Source organism: Rhinopithecus roxellana, chromosome 10 (assembly GCF_007565055.1).
Source record: "Rhinopithecus roxellana isolate Shanxi Qingling chromosome 10, ASM756505v1, whole genome shotgun sequence".
Classification (NCBI taxonomy): domain Eukaryota; kingdom Metazoa; phylum Chordata; class Mammalia; order Primates; family Cercopithecidae; genus Rhinopithecus; species Rhinopithecus roxellana.
In genome coordinates this window covers 39,588,366-39,613,499 of record NC_044558.1, presented here as the reverse complement: position 1 = coordinate 39,613,499, position 25,134 = coordinate 39,588,366, and the positions used below count along the sequence as shown (strand labels likewise).

General features: G+C 37.5%; 1 protein-coding gene across 1 annotated transcript in view; it reads right to left on the bottom strand.

Moving 5' to 3' along the window:
* Positions 1-10,178, bottom strand: part of TSPAN8 (tetraspanin 8) — a 31,886-nt gene extending 21,708 nt beyond the window's left edge. The window contains exon 1 of the mRNA XM_010369878.2: positions 9,841-10,178. Within this exon, the coding sequence (XP_010368180.1) occupies positions 9,841-9,900 (60 nt within the window). The 5' untranslated portion in view covers positions 9,901-10,178. The remainder of the gene's footprint in view (positions 1-9,840) is intronic.
* Between the last annotated feature and the right edge of the window lie 14,956 nt (positions 10,179-25,134).

Here is a 25,134-nt window from a genome sequence, read left to right as displayed (position 1 = left end):
TCCTAGAGCCATGAATAATACTGAACTATTTCATCCCATTATTAAAAGATTGACCATTATAATGGTTCTTTGAGCCCTTTACCACGTTTAGCTTTTAGGGTTTTTCCCCTAATGTTTTTATACTCTTTTAAAGAATTGAAAGTATAAATTAATAAATAAATGCCTGCTCTCTACTTTCTGTTGATAACATTATAAAAGTAAAATGGGTTAGTATCGTGATTCCAGGACCCTGCAGAACTGACTAGGCCTACTTTTCCCTGCTTCTGGTTTCTCTTTGAAGAGAATCACTGTGGTTTTCATTCAGCTTTCACAGAACAGCCATCATTTTATGGAATTTTGATGCAATAGGTCTGAACCAGCATCCTAAGAAATTAGGCAATTTTGATATTTGCTTACAATGGACTGAATTGTGTCTCCACAAAATTCATACGTTGAAGTCCTAACCTCCGGTGTGACTGTTTCTGATGATAGGCTTTTAGAAGATAATTAAGATTAAATGAGGTCATGAAGATGGGGTTCTAATCTGATAGAACTGGTGACCTTATAGGAGAGATATCTTTCTCTCTCCACTCACACCCAGGGAAAGAACATGTGAGAAACATGAGATGGCCACAGAATGAGGGTCCTCACCAGAAACCCAATTGGCCGGCACCTTAATCTTAGCCTTCCTAGTCTCCAGAACTATAAGAAAATTAATTTCTGTGGTTTAAGCCACCCAGTCTACAGTATTTTGTTATGACAGCCCAAGCAGATGACTAAGAACAGGCAGACGCTGAAGAACATAAAATATCAGGGAAAAAAAGGAGGGGAAGGGGGAAGATACCATCCAGAACAAAAATAAATGGTAGAACGTTGATTTGTCCCCTTCTCTAATAATGTGTCTCCAATCATCCCTACTCCTTCCCTCCAAATTCTACCCTTTTATTTGGGTGTTTATTGAAGTATGTTTGGAGAATGCTGAAAATGCTGTGTGAGGAGGAGGAGTGGATTTTGAATTACATCATAATTGGTCCCAAAATGGACACCTTTTAGATAAGCTTAAGAAACTCTTCCTGTGCTGCTCCTGAGAGGATAAAAAAGAATAAGAAAATATGCAAGTGAATAATTACAAAATTTGTTTTTATGATAACCACAGAACACTAGAGGCGACTCCACGATGACAGGGAGCAAGGATTCCGAAAGCCCTAACATACTAGGACTGTACTGCTGCTGCTACTGTTATTGTTCATTTCCAAGTCTCTTCTTTTACTAAACATTTATTTTAAAGTCTTAGTTCAATTGCATTGTGGTAAGAAAGGGCAGACTGTAGGATTGTTACTTTTGAGTTTTTTTGCATTTCCTTCATCAATTTCTAAAGATTCAGAGATACTAGAAAAGACAACAAAGTCTCAAGAGGCTACAAAGTTTATTAGAAATTTATTAAATATACTTTATTCATTAAATCATTTAGATCTCCTGTATCCATGTTTTTTCTTGTCCTTCCTGAGTTATCAAAAACTGAGAGGCGAGTTGTATTAAGCTGAATTAGTGGAGTTTGCGTTTATTATTCTGTATCTCGAACAGTGTTTCCTCCATATAATCTAATAAATGCTATTTAGTGTAATCAGTCTTGGGCTTTAGCACAGAGTAAATGTTACTAAACTGCTATTTTCTATTACATCTCTTTCCAAATATCCTCCCAATTTACATTTGAGATAATAAAAAAATAACTATCAAGACACGTGACTTCTTTATTTCCAGACCTAAAATGGTTAGCCATTTAACCATGATTTTCCCATGCTTCAACTATCCATTTTTACTTATACCTTAATCATTTTGGATATGTTTCAGTCAATTTTACAGTGTGAATACCCAAAGATCTCTTTCTCTCTTATTCATTTGTGAAAGGCTCTGAATACTCAGCAGACATTGCTCCACTGTCTTCTGACTTTCAGGGTTAAACAGGAGAAGAATATCACCAGCCTTATTTTTGCTTATGCATTATTTGCTTGTTTTCTTTTTTGTCAGTTGTACCTAGACATTTGTAAGATGTTTATTTATCTTTTAACTAAATTAGTAGTTTTCTTAATATTTATTTAGGCATAGATGTCTTCTTTCATTGGGGTAGAACAGGCACTTGCCATCTGCATACAGGTATGTTTTCAGCTCCACAAAATTTCCATATATTAATTTGATTACTATTTGTGTTCCATTTATTTTGTCCTCTTTTTCAGGAACACAGCTTATTTTGGGTTTCCATTCTCTGTTGTCTGTATCCATTATCTTCTTTGACAACATTTTGATTTCTTTTTTGATTTTCCTGTGGGAGAGCTTATCAGTTTGGGATTCTATGTCACTGTCTTTATTTAATGTAATCTCTACAGTGAAGTTTAATTCTGCTATTATGTTTGTAGTTTACTTGCAGTCCTTACATATTTTATTCATTTCCATTTTTATCTCATCCTGTTGTCCACCAATAAACTTTATCTTCTCTTATGGCCTCCATCCACTGTTTCATGAGGGGTTACTTTCTAGCATCACATTGTGGATACCAATTTCTACATACATTTTTTTCAAGATTCTAGAGTATTTCTTTCGGGGATGTGTGCTTGTCCTCTTAAGTCTTCAGGGTTACATATCTTTAACTTATTCAACAGTATTTTCTATTAGGTCTTATGCTAAATTTCCTTGAACAAGATGAGACAAATTCTGATTTAGAGTTCATTCAGAGTAGAATGTGCTGAGGCAGGTGGATCATCTGAGGTCAGGAGTTCAAGACCAGCCTGGCCAACATGGCGAAACCCTGTCTCTACTAAAAATACAAAAAAAAATTAGCTGAGTGTGGTGGCACATGCCTGCAATCCTAGCTACTCAGGAGGCTGAGGCTGGAGAATCGCTTGAACCTGGGAGGCGGAGGTTGCAGTGAGCTGAGATCACACCATTGCACTCCAGCCTGAGCAACAAGAGCGAAACTCTGTCTCAAAATAAATAAATAAATAAATAAATAAATAAATAAATAAAAGTAGAATGTGCATTCCCTTTACAAGCATGGCCTGATGCTGTTCTGATCTACTAAGTCTCATGCAATATTGGATTTTCTGATGCTGTAAACCAGTGGAGTAAATTAAAATCTTCAACTTTTAGCAGACTCTGCAATCATGGTTTTTAAAAAATCTTCAGCCCCATATGAATGGTGTTTATTGTATTGAGTGTTGATATGGTTTACCTGTGTCCTCACCCAAATTTCATCTTGAATTGTATCTCCCATAATTCCCACATGTTGTGCGAAGGACCTGGTGGGAGATAATTGAATCATGTGGGTGGTTCCCCCATACTGTTCTTGTGGTAGTGAATAAGTCTCACGAGATCTGATGGTTTTATAAGGAGAAACCCCTTTCGCTTGGCTCCCATTCTCTCTTGCCTGCCACCATGTAAGATGTGACTTTCATCTTCCACCATGATTGTGAGGCCTCCCCAGCCACACAGAACTGTGAGTCCATTAAACCTCTTTTTATTTATAAATTACCAGTCTCAGGTATGTCTTTATCAGCAGCGTGAAAACAGACTAATACAAGTGTTAAGTGTACACTCCATGTGTCTCCATGGTTGCATTCATGTGCATCTTCTAACAAGCACTCGGTATAACTGCTGCAAATTCTAATTTTTAAATAACTCTAAATTTAGGGAAAATAAATCAACCACATTGTTTTCCTCCCACAAAGAGCCTCAGTAACCACTAAAACCCTATATTCATTTAACTTCAAAACACGTAGAGACGAATGTTCAGCATTTAATCTGTATCCTGCTGCTTCTGAATCAAAAAATGACACAATTTCAGTAATATTCTTACCATATTGTTTCAAAAGTATAACTTTCATATAAGTAACACCTGTAGAACTGTACATCCATTTGAAAAGCCTAGGAAAAATACAAATGACAGCCCACAGGCCACAGGGCATTATATCATGAAGTTATAACTCAAGGTAATATGCACAGACAACATGTATCCTATCTTCCTATCTTGAAAAATGTGCCCACTTAAATCACCTGGAGGAAAAGGTTTGATTTAGAATTCTCAGGGCACTTGAGCAGGGAAATTTGGGTCCTAGATATTCAAGGCAGCCTTGGGGCTGACATATCCCTCTATTCCTGCATATTCCTCGCCCTGTGAGATGAGAAGAGGATCAGAGTAGGGCTAAAATTATATTTACCTTTTGAAAGTCCATTATGTATAAAACACTGTCACAGTAGATTCTAACAGTTGTAAATGAAAAAGCAATTATGATGTTTGGAATCAGGAAAAATATGTTAATTGTGCTATTATTGATGGTCAGTCCTTGGTTACAGGTTTTCATAAAATAGCTTAGTTAATCTTTCCAATTAATGCTGCCAGATAAAATGATCATTTTTATTTCACAAATGCAAAGACTGGAGTACGGAAAAGCCAAGGGAAATGTTCCAGAACAAGAAGGGGTAGATTCAGGATTGAAATCTCAGCCAGTCTGTTTACAAAATCCACCTTTCCCCCGTTCCCTTAATTTATGATAGAAGAGTTTCTGACTTACCATATTCTTGCTATCTTATTTCCCCTTTGTTTTAAAACTCAACATTTAAATTTATTCATCACTATGCCAAACCGTTACATATATCTGCTTCATAAAAATGCCTATAAAATACTGTTGAAATGTCTTTTTCTTAAACATTTATCTAGTGTTAATTCCTACTTCTTTATATGTATTAACTTACTTAATCATCACCACAAACCCATGAGGTAGATACTACTATCCCCATTTTTATAGATGAGAACACATAAAGCACAGAGAGGTTAACCAATTTCCCCAGAGAAGCATGGCTGCTGATGAAGGAGCTGATGTTCAGCCTGCTCTATCAACCAGTGGATTCTAATGCCTTTTGTTGCTGTTTTAGTTCCATGCTAATTACATAGGTGCAGGCAACCACTGTATTTACAAAATTCATACACTTCAGCCATTGTTAGGTCTTCATCTTGAAAGATGCCATCAACGGACACAATAAAATATAATTGTGTCCTATTCTTTTCAGTGTACCACCATCTCAGGGTTATGTCTGCTTTGCCTCCAATCTTTTAATTGCTCTCAGCACATCCAATCTCAATAAAATAAAATGATGAATATTGAAACGCTGGATCCCGGACTCTCTACAAGTTCCAGCTTCTTTCTGCTTTCTTCAAACCTCCTTGTGCAGTGGCTTCCTTCAGTTACTAATACATTCAGCTTTACAATTTGGCTCCTCCCTATGACTCATTTGAGATTGATAATGTACCTTATTCTTCTTTCCCTCATTAAGAACTGGCCTTTCCATAGCTCTCTGTCTCTAGCCATTATTCCACTGCATCTACCAGCCAAAGGCCCCATGTTTCATACTTACTCAGACCCCTAAGGCACCATAAGCATCTACAATATTCCTAGGCTTGAACTATCTGAGACGAGCATTAAAAAGTTGGGGCATTTCATCTATTTTTGAAACAAGACTCAGGGAAATAGGTTTTGTACCTATAATTTATCTATTATCTCTAGCACCTCCAGTTCTCTAACTTGCATCCAACTCCAGCATGAGTAATCAGGAATAACTTTCACTTTTACATGTTTTTCTTCAATTAGTAATTCTAACAAATGGAAATCACCATATGCTTATGTGGTATATCTCAAATTGTCCCCCAAAAGAACCTGGTCTGTTTAGATTAAATGACCACATGCATATCTAAGAGATATTTTAACATCTGGCTCTACTTTGCAAAGGCTCAGTTTTGCAAGTTATACCAGAAAGAACGCATTTGAAAACATAAGGCCCTGGGCATCTATAAGAAAACCACATCAGTGGGGTCATTAAAATTTTTACTTAAGTAAGCATTAGGAATGTGACAAATTGCTAATTTCCTATGAAGGATTGTAAAATTCCAACTGAGAGCTCAGAGGTGAGCATAGAAGGGACAGTAGATATAGGAACCTTCCCTAACCTCAGAGATTCCTCCTGCTGCCTATATTTGAATTTAAAATATTGATGCCACCTCTTGGCTAAGAAATTATCACTGGTTTTTACAACTGTTGCTCTCACTGAAAGACTCCATTTCAAAATCTCTTACGTAGAGATTGTAAATCTCACCACATATGCTGGTGGTAGGAATCGCCAAGGGACATTAGTTAGAAAGGTCTAACTGAAATCTACAGCATCAGAAAGACTTGTCTCTGTTATCAAAGAAACAGATAATGTAACCGTAAAATAATCAGAGCTCCGGTCAGGCACGGTGGCTCATCCCTGTAATCCCAGCACTTTGGGAGGCAGAAGTGGGTGATCACCTGAGGTCAGGAGTTTGAGATCAGCCTGGCCAACATGGTGAAACCCCTTCTCTACTAAAAATACAAAAAAATTAGCCAGTTATGGTGGCGCATGCCTGTAATCCCAGCTACTCGGGAGGCTGAGGCAGGAGAATTGCTAGAACCTGAGAAGCAGAGGCTGCAGTAACCCGAGATCATGCCACTGTACTCCATCCAGCCTGGGTGACAAAGGGAGACTCCTCAAAATAATAATAATAATAATAATAATAATAATAAGAAGAAGAAGAAGAAGAAGAAGAAGAAGAAGAAGAACTCCCCAGAAAGCAATGATGTGGGTGTGGCATGACACAGACCTTTACAATCTACCTTAAACTCTATTAAGGTAGGTAGGTAAATAATCCTGAATCTATAACCTACACTTTCTAGACTGTTATTTTGATAATTCATACCCATTTCAAATTTCTGATTAGCTGTTTAATGAAACACTGACCTCTGATGTCTTCATAATAGCTATTAGCACTTTCCAGGATGTTTTAATACAACAAAGATATATTTTAACTGTTTCATAATTTGAAGATTGCTACTGGTTTGAGTGCTTTGAAACATCTTTAATAAAATAGGAGCCTTGCATTTATTAGCATATTAATATTTTGGTTTGTTTACATGTGCCATATATATTCTGTATTATGTAAGGAAAACAATGACTACAGCTCTTTAAAGACAGATATTAGAACTTCGTGGAGAAATAGCTGATTCTAGGTCTGGACAGGAAATAAGCAAGTGTTCTGGAACATGTCAAACCAAATACTAAAGAGGTTATCAAAGTTATTAGAATCATTTCAAAAGAACTTTGGTCAACTTGGAAGAAGCTCCTGATGGCCAGAGATCAAACAAATTGCACATTAATAAGGGTAAACATTGTAATGGAGCTGATCTATCATTTCATAAGGATACTTAAATACTAACTTATCACTGTTGGATAATACTAGTAACTTAACTCATCACTTGCAATCTGGTAAGTAAAGAATAAGAAAGAAGTATTTTATGTCACTTAAAAAATATTAAAAATGGGATACCCAAGTAATGAAACAGTAGATGAGAAATTTCTCCTTATAGAAAGGGTTCCAGCTAATAAATAGAGAAAAGTTGATGAAACTAGAATATCATCACTTTGAACCGCTTAATGAACTAATGATGGATTTTGGCCCTTGACTATCAATGGCTATGAACGTCACAAAAGAAGGAAACAGTCAAACATCCAGTGCCTCCTCATGAAAGAATACACTTATGATTGTCATGCCAAAAAAAAAGGACCTTGAATTGTATCAGGCTGCACCACAGGTATGCAAATAGTAAAATCCAGACTGTGGGCAATGTGATAAAACAAACAGCACACACCAGTGCATAAAATTTCAGTAGGGAGAAAAAGAGGTGTTGACTGGGGGAGAATCAACCGATTAAAATAGACATGAAATATACATTAACCAATCACAAAGTGTGGACCTTATTTAGATCCTGATTCTAACAGGAACATTTATGAGGTAATAGGAATTTTCAGCCCTGAATGGGCTCAAATTTGACAATTGATTAAAATTGTCAAATCAATTTAACAATTGATTTTAAAAATTCTTATTAAGTTTTTAAGTTTAATGATATTGTGATTACTTTTTTTTTTTTCTTTGAGATGGAATCTCTGTCACCCAGGCTGGAGTGCAGTGGTGCGATCTCGGCTCACTGCAACTTCCCCCTGCCAGGTTCAAGCAATTCTCCTGCCTCAGCCTCCCGAGTAGCTGGGACTACAGGCACCCGCCACCATGCCCAGCTAATTTTTTGTATTTTTAGTAGAGGTGGCGTTTCACCATGCTGGCCAGGCTGGTCTGAAACTCCTGACGTTGTGATCCACCCACCTCGGTCTCCCAAAGTGCTGGGATTATAGGAGGCCCTGGCTGTGGTTACATTTTTTCAAGAATTATTAGTTTCAGAGATATATATACTAAAATGCTTACAGACAAAATTATATATCTGAGATGTGCTTCAAGATAATATGGGGTGGGGGAAGTGAATAGAGTAAAAATGGAGAAAGATTGGCCATCTTTCTGTGGTCACTGGGGCTGGACAATGGAGTTGATTACCTATCCTGTCTTCTTTTGTGACTATTCAAAGTTCTCCATAACAACAACAACAAAAAAGCTAGAAACAAAGCAAAATCAAAGAATACAGGTCTTTCTTTTTTTATATATCCTACTCCCAATGTGTAATCAATTTAAATATCTCAAGGGAAGAAATGTATCAGAACTAACTAAAAAACTGGCATATATGTAGCATGAGTTACATTTAGTATTTGCAAAAGCAGCCCATTTTTTAAGCTAAAAACAGTCCATTTGTTTTACCTTCTTTATTTTACTTTTTAAAATATTTAGTTATTTAAAATTCACCAATATATCTATTTGTACTCAATATATCTATTTGTATCTATTTGTACTGATCATTGAATGGAAAATCAGTCTATACAATAAAGCTGTATTCATGTAGCTAAGTTTAATTAAGTTCATCATTATTTTAATAGAACAGAAATATAGCAACACATAGATATGAGATGTCTGTTTACTAAAGACCTAAACAGAGGTCTACTAAAGAAGGAAAACCAGAGTTCTTTCATCCTTGGAGTGGATAAGCTAGCTTTTAATCCAGTATATGAAATACTTTTTTCATTTAAATACTTTGTGCTAGTTCCACTGATTGACATTTAAACAATCTTTAATTGTACCATATATGCTAAAAATGATAAGGTCAATTTCCCAACATCCCAGCCTGCTCTTTTCACACCTTGTTTTTCCATTTTTCCAATGACAGATGTCACTTATCAATTTGTTGGTTATGTCTATGTCAATGAGCTTTCAACAGAAACATAACAAATTGCTGAAATACAAATACTGTCAATTAAAAGGTGGGGTGATGACACATCAAAATACTGACTTTAAAATGCCAATACATATATATATCCACTGCCTTAGTTTGATCTTCTTATGATGTAGGAATTTTATCATTTCCCCCTCAAGTTTTTCATGACCCATTTTTTTTTTCTTTGAGTCTCTGAAAATGATCTTTATTGCCCCATACCCTGTGATTCACCTGTTCAAACCCAGAAGTGAAGGGCGGGAATCAGGACCCGGACTCCGGATGGAATCAGACCATGTTTTTGCCACAGAGTCCTTAAATTAGGGAGGGCTGCTTGATATACAACTAAGAATAACTGTCCTTTAGTTAAGGGGTATTTGTTTTCCTTTGTGATTGTTTTTACAGCAATATCAAAACATTTATGAAATGTTTATCCTCACAGATTCTGAAGTGCACTTTTTTGAATCATTGGCTCATTTTCAATTACTGAAATAACCAAAGAAAGAACAAACAAATCCAAACAAGTACATGGAAAATATATTTTCTCTCTTCTCCTATTTCTCTAGTGTACAGTCTGTTCTTGTTTATGGTATGTATATCAAGATCCCCTTTCTTGCATAAAATTGATAATTAAAAGGAAAACACTTACCCAGAACAAGAAGTTGAAGGTAAACATAGAATATTTTACACAGCCACTCACACCTGCCATTTCGGAAAAGGATTAGGAATCCAGATGCCGTGAATTTAACTATTCGTCACAGGTTTGTCCTGCAATATGCTCTGGAGCAACTTGCCTGCAGAGATTCTGTACCCACGGCTTCAGGGTGGAAAGAGAAAGCAAAGAAGTAGAAGGAGGAATAAAACAGTTATTAAAGTGGATAAAAAATTAACCCACACATTTAAATATCGCAAAGGCTATCTCCAGGCAAGTATGTGCCTTTGCTTGTCATGGCTCCTGGGGCACTGGGCCAGGATATTTATTATCCTTTCTCAAAAACTGCCTCCTCCAAAGTAAACAGATATCAAGTGAAGGGAGTGGCACTGGATCAGGCCAGAGAATGGCACAGTGTTACTGTGTTCTTGGCTTTCAGAAACCACTGCCTGACTTCCCTGCCCTCCATTTCAACTACGGGGAAATAAGGTTGTTTTGTTCTGAGTTAAGTGGACATTGTATCTACTCATTTTTGCATTGCATTTTCTCAACATTACAAAATTTCTTCTAAATGCAATAAAATGCATTTAGAAATCTGCAAGATATCAAGGCTTAGACATAGCAACCTGTTATCATTAAACCCAGAATAGTAAAACAACCATTACATGTATCTGCCCTCCAAAACATCTAAATTTACTTCAAAACAATTCCAGAGCTGCCGTAAATGCTCCACAGAAATTGCAGAGGGAGAGGCAGCCTTGCCTGTGGTGATAAGACCATTTGCTTTTTATCTTTTTTTTTTTTATGATATAAAGGGAAAGAAATCATAAAGTGGCACTGACTGCCACATTGTGTTCATTTTATAATGCATAGTCATTTTGATAGCTTGGTTTGTTTTTAAGGTGGACACTGTACTTTCCTTCCTCTGATAAATTATGTCTAGCAACAGCTCTTTTCCACCAACTCAGTTTCTGGATTCCAGGTCCTCTTGGACAAAACATTCAAAATGAGAAGGTGGTCATGGATCAGTGACCATAGATTTTACTATTTGTTTCTAGTGCTAATAGAAGACAGCTGTCTCAGGTAAAGGCAAAATTATCTGACATAATCAGGGAGGTGTGGACTGCTTTGTGTAAACAGCCTGGGTCATGTTAGTTTCCACATCTTGCCTCTAAAAGGGAGTTCTTCTCCCCTTAAATAAAAGAACCCTCTACTTTAAAAGGTTGTTAAGAAAATTACTCTTTAGAATCTTTGCTAAGTTTTACATGATAAGCAAGCATGAATTCCTTACAAAAGAAAAATATTATTTCGAATTTTCACTGGCATACAATGTTTTTGAAACAATCCCATTCCCTGACTACAAATACAATATATTTTAATCCATTATCAACAATAATATTTAGTGTTAAAGGCCAAATTTAGGATTAATTCCAAAAATAATGGCTTAATATATAAACCATCACTAAAATTGTTTGTGTTCTGTTTCCTACTAGAAAATGGAAATAGTTTCACAACCTTCTATTGAGATATTCTGTATATAGAATAATCCATGGCTGAAAGAATAATTTCAGGTTGAATGAAAACCAAAATTGAATTATAGTCCCAGAAATGATTATTTACTATTTAGAGGCTAAAATAAAAAAAAAGTACAGATTTAAATGCTGCTTTGTTGACAAGAATGTTTTGAATACTACCACATTTTAGTTTGAAATAGATATTTTGGTGGATGCTGAACATCCTTAAAAATAATCCTGTATAGTCTTTCATTAAATCACTCTTGAACTCTGTAACACAAAAATCAATGGATATGTTTGTACAGGAGAATTACTGTGTAACAAAACCCCCTAGTCCAATTCAGAACCTATATGAAACAGTTCACTCCTGGAAATTCCTACCCCTATTAATATTATAATCATACAACACTCTCCCAGGCTGAATTTGTACAGGTATTTTGTATTCCTCTTTCTTTCTATCCAATCACTCTTACTGGTCTGTGTAGTTCCTAAATTACTGTCAAAACTATTTCTTCCATCTCATCCTTTTGCATTTCATTATTCAGTCCTTCATCATTTCTTACTTGAGCTGTGTCAATAGAATGAGAATTAATTTCCCTGGCAGTCTCTCCCAGCTCCTCTCTGCCTTAGCACTTTAAAATTCTTTTTGAGAAATACTTATTGATTAGGTAATGATAATGATGAAAACCCAATCTAAGGATATTTTCCTTTTACCTACAAGATAAAGTTCAGATTCCTTAAGGTAGCACTTATGGCACATGGCAAACAAGTCCTCCACCCACTTCCTAGAACTTTGTCCCTCCACTTTCTTCCTAGGCAGCTTCCGCTTCTAGGCTCCATAACCTCAGAATTATTTCCCAGGCCTAGAACACACCTTTGGATTTTATGCCTTGTTCTTCTGCCTGGAACATCCTTTCCAAACTTCTCTATTGCAGCATCCCTGTGGAGCCTTCCCTTCCTCATCCTCTGTCCCCACTCTGGGCAGATTTACTTACTTCTCAGTCCTCAAGCCCATTATTATTTGAACAGACCTTAATCTACAATTGTCACTATGTCCCATTTATTTGTGTCTCTCCCCCAGATTTGATTCTATATGTCTGAAAAGCAGAAATCTTACCCTATTCCACCTCTGTACCTACGGTAGCTGGCATTAGAGCTACAGAGATTTGCAATGGCACCCAAGCTCCTCAGAAAGTTCAACTAGTGATTTCCTCATAAGGTTCTCTAGGGAACTACCAATATGCTACATCTGCCTTTAAAAAAATTATTAGGTAAAGAAAAACAGTTTCTTAATTTCAGGACTTGTCAGATCCTTCAACTTTCTAATATTCAAGGAGGTGATAGCAATTCTGAAGTGAATATAATCTCAGAACATATTTTTGAATGACACATTCAGGATCGGTGTTACAGAACATACATACGTACTTACAGAAGTACAGAAGCACTGTTCTAGACAAACTCTCACTCCTACACCTGAGAAAAGAGCAGCATAGGCAGATTGAGTAGCCTAAGTTCACAAAACTGGTTAGTGACAGATCTCCTTCTAGAAACAAGGTCACAGGATTATCAGATCAGTATTCTGTCTACTGGCGTCAACTATCTCTTGAGTTCTGTAGTACGAGAATGAGTCATTTACTCATTACTTATTTAATGTGTCTTAGATATTGATAAATTTTCATATCACAAATACTTTAAGTGGCGGGAGGTTGCAGGGGTTGGAGATTGTCAGTAATAAATCTTAGACCCTGTGAAAGACCAGGCCAGTAAGGAAAGAAATGGACAGTGAGATATTATAAGAAGAAATGACAATCGAGGGGAGGAACAGAGGGAAAGTCTAAGTAAATTTAGATAAAGTTTTTCTAATGTTGCCATCATGCCAATTATTATTCCTTGTAGCAAATGCACAGAGTAAGGCAGGATAATGATTCCAATTTGATTAATCGTGAAAAGTCTCCATGAGGCAGTCATCAGTGAACTAGATTTTCATAGCAGTATGGGAACCCATGCAGGGAAAAGAGAGAGAGAGAGATTCCTTATGCTCAGGGCAGAGGAAAGTGCATGAACAGCACAATCAAATACCCCACAGAAAATATGGTACTTTCTCTAAGTCATCAGGCAAACCAGGCCTACATTTGGCACTTGTATCAGAAATTAAGCACAGATAGTTCATATTTTCATCATGATATCATCTTCTCTTCCATAAGATAATATTCAAAAATTTATTCAATGGATGTATTGAATCCTTACCATATTCCAGGCATGAGACTAAGTGCTGGAGACATAGTAGTTTGTGAAGCAAGATAAGAATCCCTGCCTTCCTGGGCCTTACACCATGGTGAAAAGATAACCTCTTTGCATTTTTGTTTCCAACATCTTGTTACCCAATATATTTGTCCATGGAGTAGACAGTAAAAAAGCAATTCATGTGTTGTAGAGAAAGGATTAGTTTTTTTTCCTCGTCTTTTATACTCTCCCATCATCACTGTCCCTCTATACTATTTGTTTTTCATGACATTGTTAATAATCAATTCATGTTCTCAAAGGCTAATAGCAGCAATAAAAACATAATGTTGAGATTTCTCTTCCTTATGACTCTACTGAGGGGTATGTATGTAAGGACATGAGATCATACACTCTGAACAATTTGAGTGAAGAGATTCTGGTGCTTTTAGCATGTTTCATTTTGAAAAACCTTTTTTCTTATTTTCGGAAAGTTGGAGTTCTCACTTAGGGGTTTTATGGTCTCTTTTACAGGAGTAGAGCCTTGGCTCTTGTGCTCTAGTCCTATTCTAGCCTTCCTGAGACCAATATTCTTCTTCTGCTTTCATGTGATCCCAATGCTCTGTTTCCTACCCTGTGTGCTTATGGAGCCTGGCTCATAAAAACCTTTTGTGTATTCCCACTGGAAATGCACCAGATAGGAAGCATCCGGTATGGGAAGGATGCCTCTCCTCTCTTTTCAGGACATTTTAAAGCAACTGTCTCTACTTAGAGTATTAATTCCAGCTCAGAACTAAAGTAGGGGTTAAAATTGTCATTGTGCAGTAGTAATACAGTGTTTATAGAAAATGGATACCCAGTATTCAACATTCTTCCTCTTCTATAGATATTTTATTCTAAAATATTAATGACTTGCACCTGGACATAAATTTACCATATAGGACACATAAGGAAAAATATGGAAATGTGTATGAAAGAAACAGACTTTAGATCACCAAAGTATGTGTGTATAAGCAAAACTGAGGCAAAATGGTGCAGTGATTAAAAATGCAGTTTATAACCATGGCAGATTAGAGATGCTGTGGCTTCTTATTAGGCCTCACTATGGCACTTATACTCTTTTTACAGCAGGTTAAGAGCCAGCAGCTGGGTGGGAACCAGGGTCAGGTCCTTGGCTTGGCAGCCCTGAAGTTCCTCTTTGCCAGCCTTTCCAGGGGTGATCTGCTTGTTGGGAAAGATTCACCTTAAATGCTCTTACAGGAGCCAGAATGTCAATTTCCTAGTTTATCATGAGAAATGCACCCATCAGACTATCCATCCAGCATAAGATAGTAGCTGATCAGAAAACTCTCTCCCTGAAAAAAAAAAAAAGCAGCACAGCACAGAAGCCAGAGCCATACACAGATGGTGTCTTGGGGGATACATTTGGTAATGGAGTCAGTGTTGCCAAGGTATGATACCACCCCAGAGTCTAGAACCACCCCAGAGATCCAACAGCCAAATCTTCCAGAAGTGTTCAGTGGTCTTAGCATCCTCTCTGTAAAATTGCTGTGATACACCACCAAATTTGTTCTTCTTGAGGTTGCCTCCTCTGTTCAGTCCCTGCCCGCTCTGTGGTCACATCTATCTCCAGACAAGAGTCCATGATAATTGACTAGGTTTCCATTTACCAGACTGTAAATACAATTTAGTCCTGCTTCCAAGGTCACACTTTAATTGCATTTTAGATACTTCTAAAATTCTTCACTCACACAAGATTGATCACGTGGTTCATTCCTACAGATTTTACTAGTTGATTTGTCAGAGGTTGATCTTATTTTTCTTCTCTCTAAACCAGGACTTGTGCCAATGCACAGGCTGCAATACTCAACAAGAAAACGAAGAATACAAAGCAGGGCTTTGTAATCACCACGTCAGGATCATTGAACAGCCCATTTTTGTGCTTTATTATTTGCCTGGCTGTTTGCTTTTGAGTTTAAAGTTTAAATGCCAGCCTGCTTTTCTCTGAGTTCTCTCTGAATCAGTTCTTTGTTTGCCAAGTTCACAAGGTACACATTAACTACTAAACATGATTAGGTTCTAAGTTAACAGTGGTTAAGAGATGGGAAAGTAAGTGGAGCCCACCAATACAGAAGAAAAAAAAAATAGACTAGGATGGCGATATTAAACACTTGTATGAGACATCAGCTTCTCAAACTGCAGGAGCCAACAAAATGTTACACTGAATTTAACACAGCCTTATTCCATGCCTGGTCAGAAATAAACATAGACACTTTACTCAAAATGCTAATTAGGATCTCACAAGTGACTAATTCCAAATTACAAAGATTTATTCAACCTCACACAGTGGGAAGGTATTGCATGGCTGTTCTGGTTCCCCAGAAAAAATAAAATAACAGGAAGTCATTGTAAAAGGTCATTTATGAGGAAATTCCAAACCTCCATTTCACACCTTTGTAAGAAGCAACAAAATGTATCCCAAATAAGCTCAGGTAGAAAATAACTCAATCTCTGGTTTGAAGGAATTTCTCTGTAGTCACAGAGAGGGATATTTTAGGTTTTTCTTGAGTACTTGGAAGACCTGATTTTCACTTAATGTGAGAAGAAAATGAAAGGCAGGGATATCCCAGGAAACCTGTGGCTGAATGCCTGAACCATGGTTCCCAAAAAGAGAGAGCAATGGCCTGACTCCATTTCCTCACTGTTGTCCCAGATGAATGGACCATCACAATTTTAATCATATCAAACAAAAGTGCATGTCTTTAAAAATACAATATCCAAATGCAATCTTTCCAGAATTCAAGGATGGAATACACCATCCTCTGAGAATTCTCTTTTGGTTCGTTTCTCCATTTATGATCAGGCATTAAAGCGTCCTTCGTTGGCCTTCCTAGTAATTACTTACTTATTAATATCCTGGTTGATTCAGAAATTGCCTCACCTATAAAGCTCAAACATGTGAGAAAGTCAGTTTTAAAAATTTTTTTAATTAGGCTACCCTTGAGGGTTATTCAAGTACCTTTAGGTCAAACAAAGCCCAGAGATTGTTTTGCTTTACACAGAGTCACATTGGTCTTTCATGCACACGAATCATTCAACCTTCAGAAACTATTCCAAAGGAGACCTTACTGGTTTGGATGGTTTTTATTAATTATGGAAAGGGCCCAAACTCTTTCTGCATGCTAATTTATTTATATCATATTTCTCCTTGAGGCTTCAGCGAGCCAGGGAATTCCCGTAAGTGCTCTGCTGTCTTTCCTCCTCACTCTTTATGCTTTCTTGAATACATGAGTGTGAAGAAGCAGTGTTAAGCCAGAAAGACTGGCCTAGCCAAGACCCCTCAAGAAGGAATCTGCAAATCTGGGAACACGTTCCACAACTTCTTGCTACCAGCACAGAGCCTGATGTATAAGAAGTATCAGCCAAAAATTTCAAGTTTCTCAAGAATCACTGTATTCTCAGCCAATCCCCTAAAGAGCTCTCTGAGAAGAAAATAGTTCATAAAGCAATTCTCTCTGCAGTAAAAGATGATGTCACTCCCTACCTCTGAACCCTCTAATGTATTCCCATCACAATTAGAATAAAATCCAAAGCCACACAAGATAGGCCCTTGACTGACTCATCAACTTCATTTTGCCCCATTCTCTCCCTTACTCATGCTGCTGCAGCCAGAGTGGACACCCTGCTGCTCCTTGGACTTGCCAAGCGTATTCCTAACTCATTTCCTCCACCTTCCCCGCTGAATCCTCTTAGTCTGAAGAGTAGACAGTTCATCCTCCTCATTATATTTCATATCTGTTTATCTGTTATTTCCTTTTCTGCTTTCTTTCTGGAATGTTTACTTCAGGAGGTCAAGGGCACTTTTTGTGTTGTTCGCTGCCATATTCCCCAGGCTTGGAATATAATAAGCTCTTAATAAATATTTATTGAATGAATACCTGAATAACAAGTTATCTAAATATACTAACTCATTTTTAAATAACAATAGAGAGCCCCTGTTTGTGTTCACCATTGCATTCCTACTGCCTGGCCGAATGACTGGCAAATTATAATCATCACTATGTGCTGGGAGATAACGTTGCAAAAGAAAAATAAAGTTCATACCACTCGTACGAGCATTATATTCAACCAACTGGAGATGGCAAACAAAGAAATACATAAATAAATATGCAAAAAAAAAAAAAAATACCAGAAAGAGAAGAATGGCAGTATCCTGTGCTACAAAGTGAGGAAACTACTTCACATTAGGTGGAACTCTGATAAGGTAACATTTAAGCTAAGTCCTGTCTGATAAGAAGGCATAACCTGTGCGGAGATCTACGATGAGAGCATTCCAGACAAAGGTAACAGCACAAAGCCTCTAAAGTGAGCAGATACTGAGTACGCTGGAGAAAGAAGGGGAGCATGTACGTAGCATAGTTATGGAGAGCATGGTATGAGATGAGTTCAGAGAGGAAGCTCTTCAGGCCAGATCCTGTAGAGAGATGTAAGCCAGGCAAAAGATAATAAAGTTGATTTAAGTGTTATTGGACATGCAGGCAGATTTTAAATGATAAAGTGACATGACCCAGTGTTCCAGGCAGAAGATGATGGTGAGTGGTCTAGGGTGAATGTAGTGGAGAGGAAGAGAAGTGAATCCATTCAGAAGATGTTTTAGAGGTGAAATCAACATTGAGAGTGAGGGAAAGAGAGGAACATGGATACCACCCAGATTTTAACTTCAACAACTTGGTTGATAGAAAACTGGGGGAGGATCATAGGTTCTGTTTTGAGTATTTTGGATTCAAGATACCTATTAGATATGCAAGTGGAGATGTCACATGAACAGTTCAATATATGAATATGGAATACAGGGAAAATTTCAGGGCTGGACATATAGATTTGAGTGTCCTCACTGATAAAAGAAAAACTTCAGTCAAATTAAATTTAAAGGAGTTTAATCGAACAATGAAAAATTCACGAATCGGGCAACCCTCAGAATCATAGCAGATTCACAGAGACTGTTTTTATATATATACATCCTTTAAGTTTTGGGATACATGCAGAATGTGCAGGTTTGTTACATAGGTATACATGTACCATGATGGTTTGCTGCACCCATCAACCCATCATCTACATTAGGTATTTCTCCTAATGCTATCCCTCCCATAGTCTGCCACCCCCCAACAGGCTCCGGTGTTCCCCTCCATGTGTCCATGTGTTCTCATTGTTCAACTCCCACTTATGAGTGAGAACATGTGGTGTTTGGTTTTCTGTTCCTGTGTTAGTTTGCTAAGAATGATGGTTTTCAGCTTCATCCATATCCCTGTGAAGGACATGAATTCATCCTTTTTTATGGCTGCATAGTATTCCATGGTGTATAAGTGCCACATTTTCTTTATCCAGTCTATCATTGATGGACATTTGGGTTGGTTCCAAGTCTTTGCTATTGTGAACAGTGCTGCAATAAACATATGTGTGCATGTGTCTTTATAGTATAATTAATTTTAATCCTTTGAGTATATACCCAGTAATGGGATTGCTGGGTCAAATAGTATTTCTGGTTCTAGATCCTTGAGGAATCGCCACACTGCCTTCCATAATGGTTGAACTATTACACTCCCACCAACAGTGTAAAAATGTTCCTATTTCTCCACATCCTCTCCAGCACCTGTTATTTCTTGACTTTTTAATGATTGCCATTCTAACTGGTGTGAGATGGTATCTCATTGTGGTTTTGATTTGCATTTCTCTAATGACAGTGATGATGAACTTTTTTCATACATTTGTTGGCTGTATAAATGTCTTCTTTTGAGAAGTGTCTGTTCATATCCTTTGTCCGCTTTTTGATGGGGTTGTTTGTGTAGCCTCGTGGTGGAAGAAGATTTATAGACAAAAAAAGGGAAATGATGTACAGAAATCGGGAGTGAGGTACAGAATGGCTGGATTGGTTACAGGTTGCATTTGCCTTATTTGAATATAGTCTGAACACTTAGCAGTGTATGAATGGTTGAGGTACAGCCGCTGGGATTGGCCAAGACTCAGTTATTGTTACAGGTGCATACTCCTAAGTTAGGTTTTCAATCTTGTCTGCCTATTAAGCTAGGTTGCAGTTACCCCTTAAGGATTAAAATATAGAAGTACAGAGTCCTTCTCAGGCCATATTTAGTTCACTTTCACATTACCATATAGAAGTTATTTAGAAGCTAAGTACTAGATAAAATTACCTAAGGAGAAGGCATAGATCGATTACATCAGAACGCTGACCCTATCCCTGGAGCATACCAATATTTAAATTTGAAGAAAGGGGGAATAAATACATATCACTGAAAGGCAGTTAAGAAGAAAACCATCAGAGTAATGTCCAGGAAGTCAGAAAAAGAATGTCTCAGAGAGAATGAGGCAGCTGCCAAGTGCTGCTGAGAAGTCTAGTAAGATGAGAACTCCCAATCCCACTGGTCTGGCAGCATGGGATTACCACGTCTTTGAGAGAAGACCATCCTTAGTCACATAGTGGAGACAGAGCCCAAATGGAAAAGATTGAAGAAAGAATGAGAGGTATGAAAGTGAAATTATTTATTTTAGACAATTATTTCAAGTTTTGTTCTAAAGGGAAGCACTCGATATATGGAAACTAGGATAACATGAGTTTATATAGTTCCACTGTCCACTGTGAATTTCAGAGGGATGTGAAAATTTGTTCCTGTATAAAATGAATTGAAGAGTTTCTTACCCTATGGACAATTAAGATTACAATGTTGTTCATGTAGAATTAAACTCTTTATTAATTATACCAAAGCCTGTAGGAAATCATGAGTGCAGATCACAACTAAGTTAATTGTAATATGCAATAGAAAAGTAGGAATATAAAGCTTCTTGGATAATAACTTCCTATAGGCTCTCAGATGAATCTCTCTCAAAACCTATAGTAACTCGGAATTGTACCTTACATAATAGTAGTAAGAAACATTCTGTATCAATTGAATTAATAAATCCAATCAAATATTAAAAGTATTAGATGGGAAATCAAGGGAAACCTATGGTGAGAATTTTAATAGCTATATTATGAGATGCTCCAGAAAGAATCTTAGGCAACTTAGAAAAATATACACATAGTTATAATGGTTACCAGTAGCTGGGAAGGCGATTGAGGGGTTGCAGGGATAGGTGGGGATGGTCAGTGGGGGGGTGGGGGGGGCGGGGAACAGAAAGGATAAAGAAGACCTATTACTTGATAGCACAACAGGGAGACTATAGTCAATAATAACTTAATTGTACATTTTAAAGTAACTTATGGAGTGTAGTTGAATTCCTTATAACTCAAAGAGTAAATGCTTGAGGGGGATGGATTTAAAAATATATAAGTAAGAAAATTTAAGGTGAAGGAATAGATGGGGACTAGGTGGAGACAAGACTTCTCATAGTATATGTTTTTATTTCCTTTTGATTTTTAAGTATGCAAATATATTAATTATCAAGAAAATTAAGTTTTTTTTAAAGTGCAGTGGTTTGATCCAAAGCTGAGGAGACAGATAACTGAACAGGTCTCAGCAGTCAGGCTGGGGTGGTGTTTTAGGTCTGCTGTGGGTTGTATCAAATGGAAAACAGCAAGATAGGAGCTCTATGTTGGCTGGGTGGAGGCAAAGCCTAAATAAATAGAGGGAAAGTCAGTGACCAGGGGTCAAATCTAACATTTCAGAGAACTTTCAGGGTGGGGAAATTGAGGATAATTATTATGATGTGATATAAGCAGGCAGATAGATATTCAAGAACACTCTTCTCCGAGCATCCATTCTAGGACAGGGGCTTTATTTCATGCTTTGATATTTTATTTCAAATATTTCTGAGTAAAAAGGCCAATTTGGTACATGTTAGACTATTATCCAGAAGGAAAAAGATCTGGAAAAAAAAAAAAAGTCGGTTTCGCTGAAGCTAGAAGCTAATGTGAATGGCAAAGGGAGAGAGTTAGTTCCTATTAAGGATCCTTCAGGTTTGAGCCCCAGCATTTTTCTGTCTTTCCTGAGGTTTAACAGCCAGACACAAGCAGTACTTTGAATGTGGATGGTCCCTCAATTCCCACCAGGGTAGGTAACTGTTCTCAATTTTGATGCTGTTTTGCCCAATGTTTTGTTGGCCTTCCTAGTGAGTCACTTTTTCCTCTGTTTAATTTATGTGCCATACTAGTATCTTCATATCTTGCAGGACCCCAAACCCAAGGCCATCAAATTAGATTGATTTGTTTCTCCAAATAACCCAGCATCACCTCCTATCTTTCCTATTTTTTTAATTAATAGACTTCAGCTTTTAGAGCAGTTGCAGGTTTACAGGAAAATTGGGCAGAAAGAGAGTTTCCATATATTCTCTCCCCCACCTCCCACCACAGTTTCCCCAGTTATTAGCATCTTGAATTACTGTGGTACATTGTTATTATTAATGAGCTAATATTGATATATTATTGCTAAATAAAGTTTACCTTAAAGTTCATTCTTTGTGTTGTACATTCTATGGATATTGACAGCTGTTTAAGACACCCTTCTTAGAGTATCATACAGAGAGGTTTCATCGCCCTAAAAATCCCCTATCCTCCACTGATTCATCCCTCTCTTCCTTCTACTCCCAACCTCCACACACTGATCTTTTTAATCTGTCTCCACAGTATTGTCTTTTTTTTTCTTTTTCTTTTTCTTTTTTTTTTTTTGAGATGGAGTCTCGCCCTGTCACCCAGGCTGGAGTGCAATGGCGTAACCATGGTTTACAGCAACCTCTGCCTCCCGGGTTCAAGCAATTCTCTGCCTCAGCCTCTGGAGTAGCTGGGATTACAGGCACCCGCCACCACACCCAGCTAAATTTTTGTATTTTTAGTAGAAATGGGGTTTCACCAGGTTGGCCAGGCTGGTCTTGAACTCCTGAACTCGTGATCCACCCACCTCAACCTCCCAAAGTGCTGGAATTACAGGCGTGAGCCACTGTGCCCAGCCCATAGTATTGCCTTTTACAAAATGTCATCCAATTTGAATCATATAGTGTGTAGCTTTTTCATACTGGCTTCTTTCACTTAGTAATGTGCCTTTAAGTTTCCTCCACGTGTTTTTGTAGCTCAGGAGTCTATTTTTAATGCTAAATAATATCTCATTGTATGGATGCACTGTAATTTGTTTAGCCAGTCACATACTGAAGGCTATCTTGGTTGTTTCCGAGTTTTGGCCAGTATGAATAAAGTTGCTATAAACAGTCATGTGAAGGTTTTTATACACTCATAGTTTTTAACACATTTAGGTAAATAGTAAATAACACAATTGCTGGATTTTATGTTAAGAGTATGTTTAGTTTTGTAAGAAATTGTCCAACTATCTTCCAAAGTGGTTATACCCTTTTACATTCCTACTGGCAGTAAGTAGGTGTTCTTTTTTTTTTTTTTCTTTTTTTTTTTTTATTATACTTTAAGTTCTAGGGTACATGTGCATAACGTGCAGGTTTGTTACATATGTATACTTATGCCATGTTGGTGTGCTGCACCCATCAACTCGTCAGCACCCATCAATTCATCATTTATATCATGTATAACTCCCCAATGCAATCCCTCCCTCCTCCCCCCTCCCCCCTCCCCATGATAGACCCCAGTGTGTGATGTTCCCCTTCCCGAGTCCAAGTGATCTCATTGTTCAGTTCCCACCTATGAGTGAGAACATGCGGTGTTTGGTTTTCTCTTCTTGTGATAGTTTGCTAAGAATGATGGTTTCCAGCTGCATCCATGTCCCTACAAAGGACGCAAACTCATCCTTTCTTATGGCTGCATAGTATTCCATGGTGTATATGTGCCACATTTTCTTAATCCAGTCTGTCACAGATGGACATTTGGGTTGATTCCAAGTCTTTGCTATTGTGAATAGTGCCGCAATAAACATACGTGTACATGTGTCTTTGTAGTAGACTAATTTATAATCCTTTGGGTATATACCCAGTAGTGGGATGGCTGGGTCATATGGTACATCTAGTTCTAGATCCTTGAGGAATTGCCATACTCTTTTCCATAATGGTTGAACTAGTTTACAATCCCACCAACAGTGTAAAAGTGTTCCTATTTCTCCACATCCTCTCCAACACCTGTTGTTTCCTGACTTCTTAATGATTGCCATTCTAACTGGTGTGAGATGGTATCTCATTGTGGTTTTGATTTGCATTTCTCTGATGGCCAGTGATGATGAGCATTTTTTCATGTGTCTGTTGGCTGTATGAATATCTTCTTTTGAGAAATGTCTGTTCATATCCTTTCCCCACTTTTTGATGGGGTTGTTTGTTTTTTTCTTGTATATTTGTTTGAGTTCTTTGTAGATTCTGGATATTAGCCCTTTGTCAGATGAGTAGGTTGCAAAAATTTTCTCCCATTCTGTAGGTTGCCTGTTCACTCTGATGGTAGTTTCTTTTGCTGTGCAAAAGCTCTTTAGTATAATTAGATCCCATTTGTCAATTTTTGCTTTTGCTGCCGTTGCTTTTGGTGTTTTAGACATGAAGTCCTTGCCCATGCCTATGTCCTGAATGGTACTACCTAGATTTTCTTCTAGGGTTTTTATGGTATTAGGTCTAACATTTAAGTCTCTAATCCATCTTGAATTAATCTTCGTATAAGGGGTAAGGAAAGGATCCAGTTTCAGCTTTCTACTTATGGCTAGCCAATTTTCCCAGCACCATTTATTAAATAGGGAATCCTTTCCCCATTTCTTGTTTCTCTCAGGTTTGTCAAAGATCAGATGGCTGTAGATGTGCGGTATTATTTCTGAGGACTCTGTTCTGTTCCATTGGTCTATATCTCTGTTTTGGTACCAGTACCATGCTGTTTTGGTTACTGTAGCCTTGTAGTATAGTTTGAAGTCAGGTAGCGTGACGCCTCCAGCTTTGTCCTTTTGACTTAGGATTGTCTTGGCAATGCGGGCTCTTTTTTGGTTCCATATGAACTTTAAAGCAGTTTTTTCCAATTCTGTGAAGAAACTCATTGGTAGCTTGATGGGGATGGCATTGAATCTATAAATAACCTTGGGGAGTATGGCCATTTTCACGATATTGATTCTTCCTATCCATGAGCATGGTATGTTCTTCCATTTGTTTGTGTCCTCTTTGATTTCACTGAGCAGTGGTTTGTAGTTCTCCTTGAAGAGGTCCTTTACATCCCTTGTAAGCTGGATTCCTAGGTATTTTATTCTCTTTGAAGCAATTGTGAATGGAAGTTCATTCCTGATTTGGCTCTCTGCTTGTCTGTTGCTGGTGTATAAGAATGCTTGTGATTTTTGCACATTAATTTTGTATCCTGAGACTTTGCTGAAGTTGCTTATCAGCTTAAGGAGATTTTGGGCTGAGACGATGGGGTTTTCTAAATATACAATCATGTCATCTGCAAACAGGGACAATTTGACTTCTTCTTTTCCTAACTGGATACCCTTGATTTCTTTCTCTTGCCTGATTGCCCTAGCCAGAACTTCCAACACTATGTTGAATAGGAGTGGTGAGAGAGGGCATCCCTGTCTTGTGCCAGTTTTCAAAGGGAATTTTTCCAGTTTTTGCCCATTCAGTATGATATTAGCTG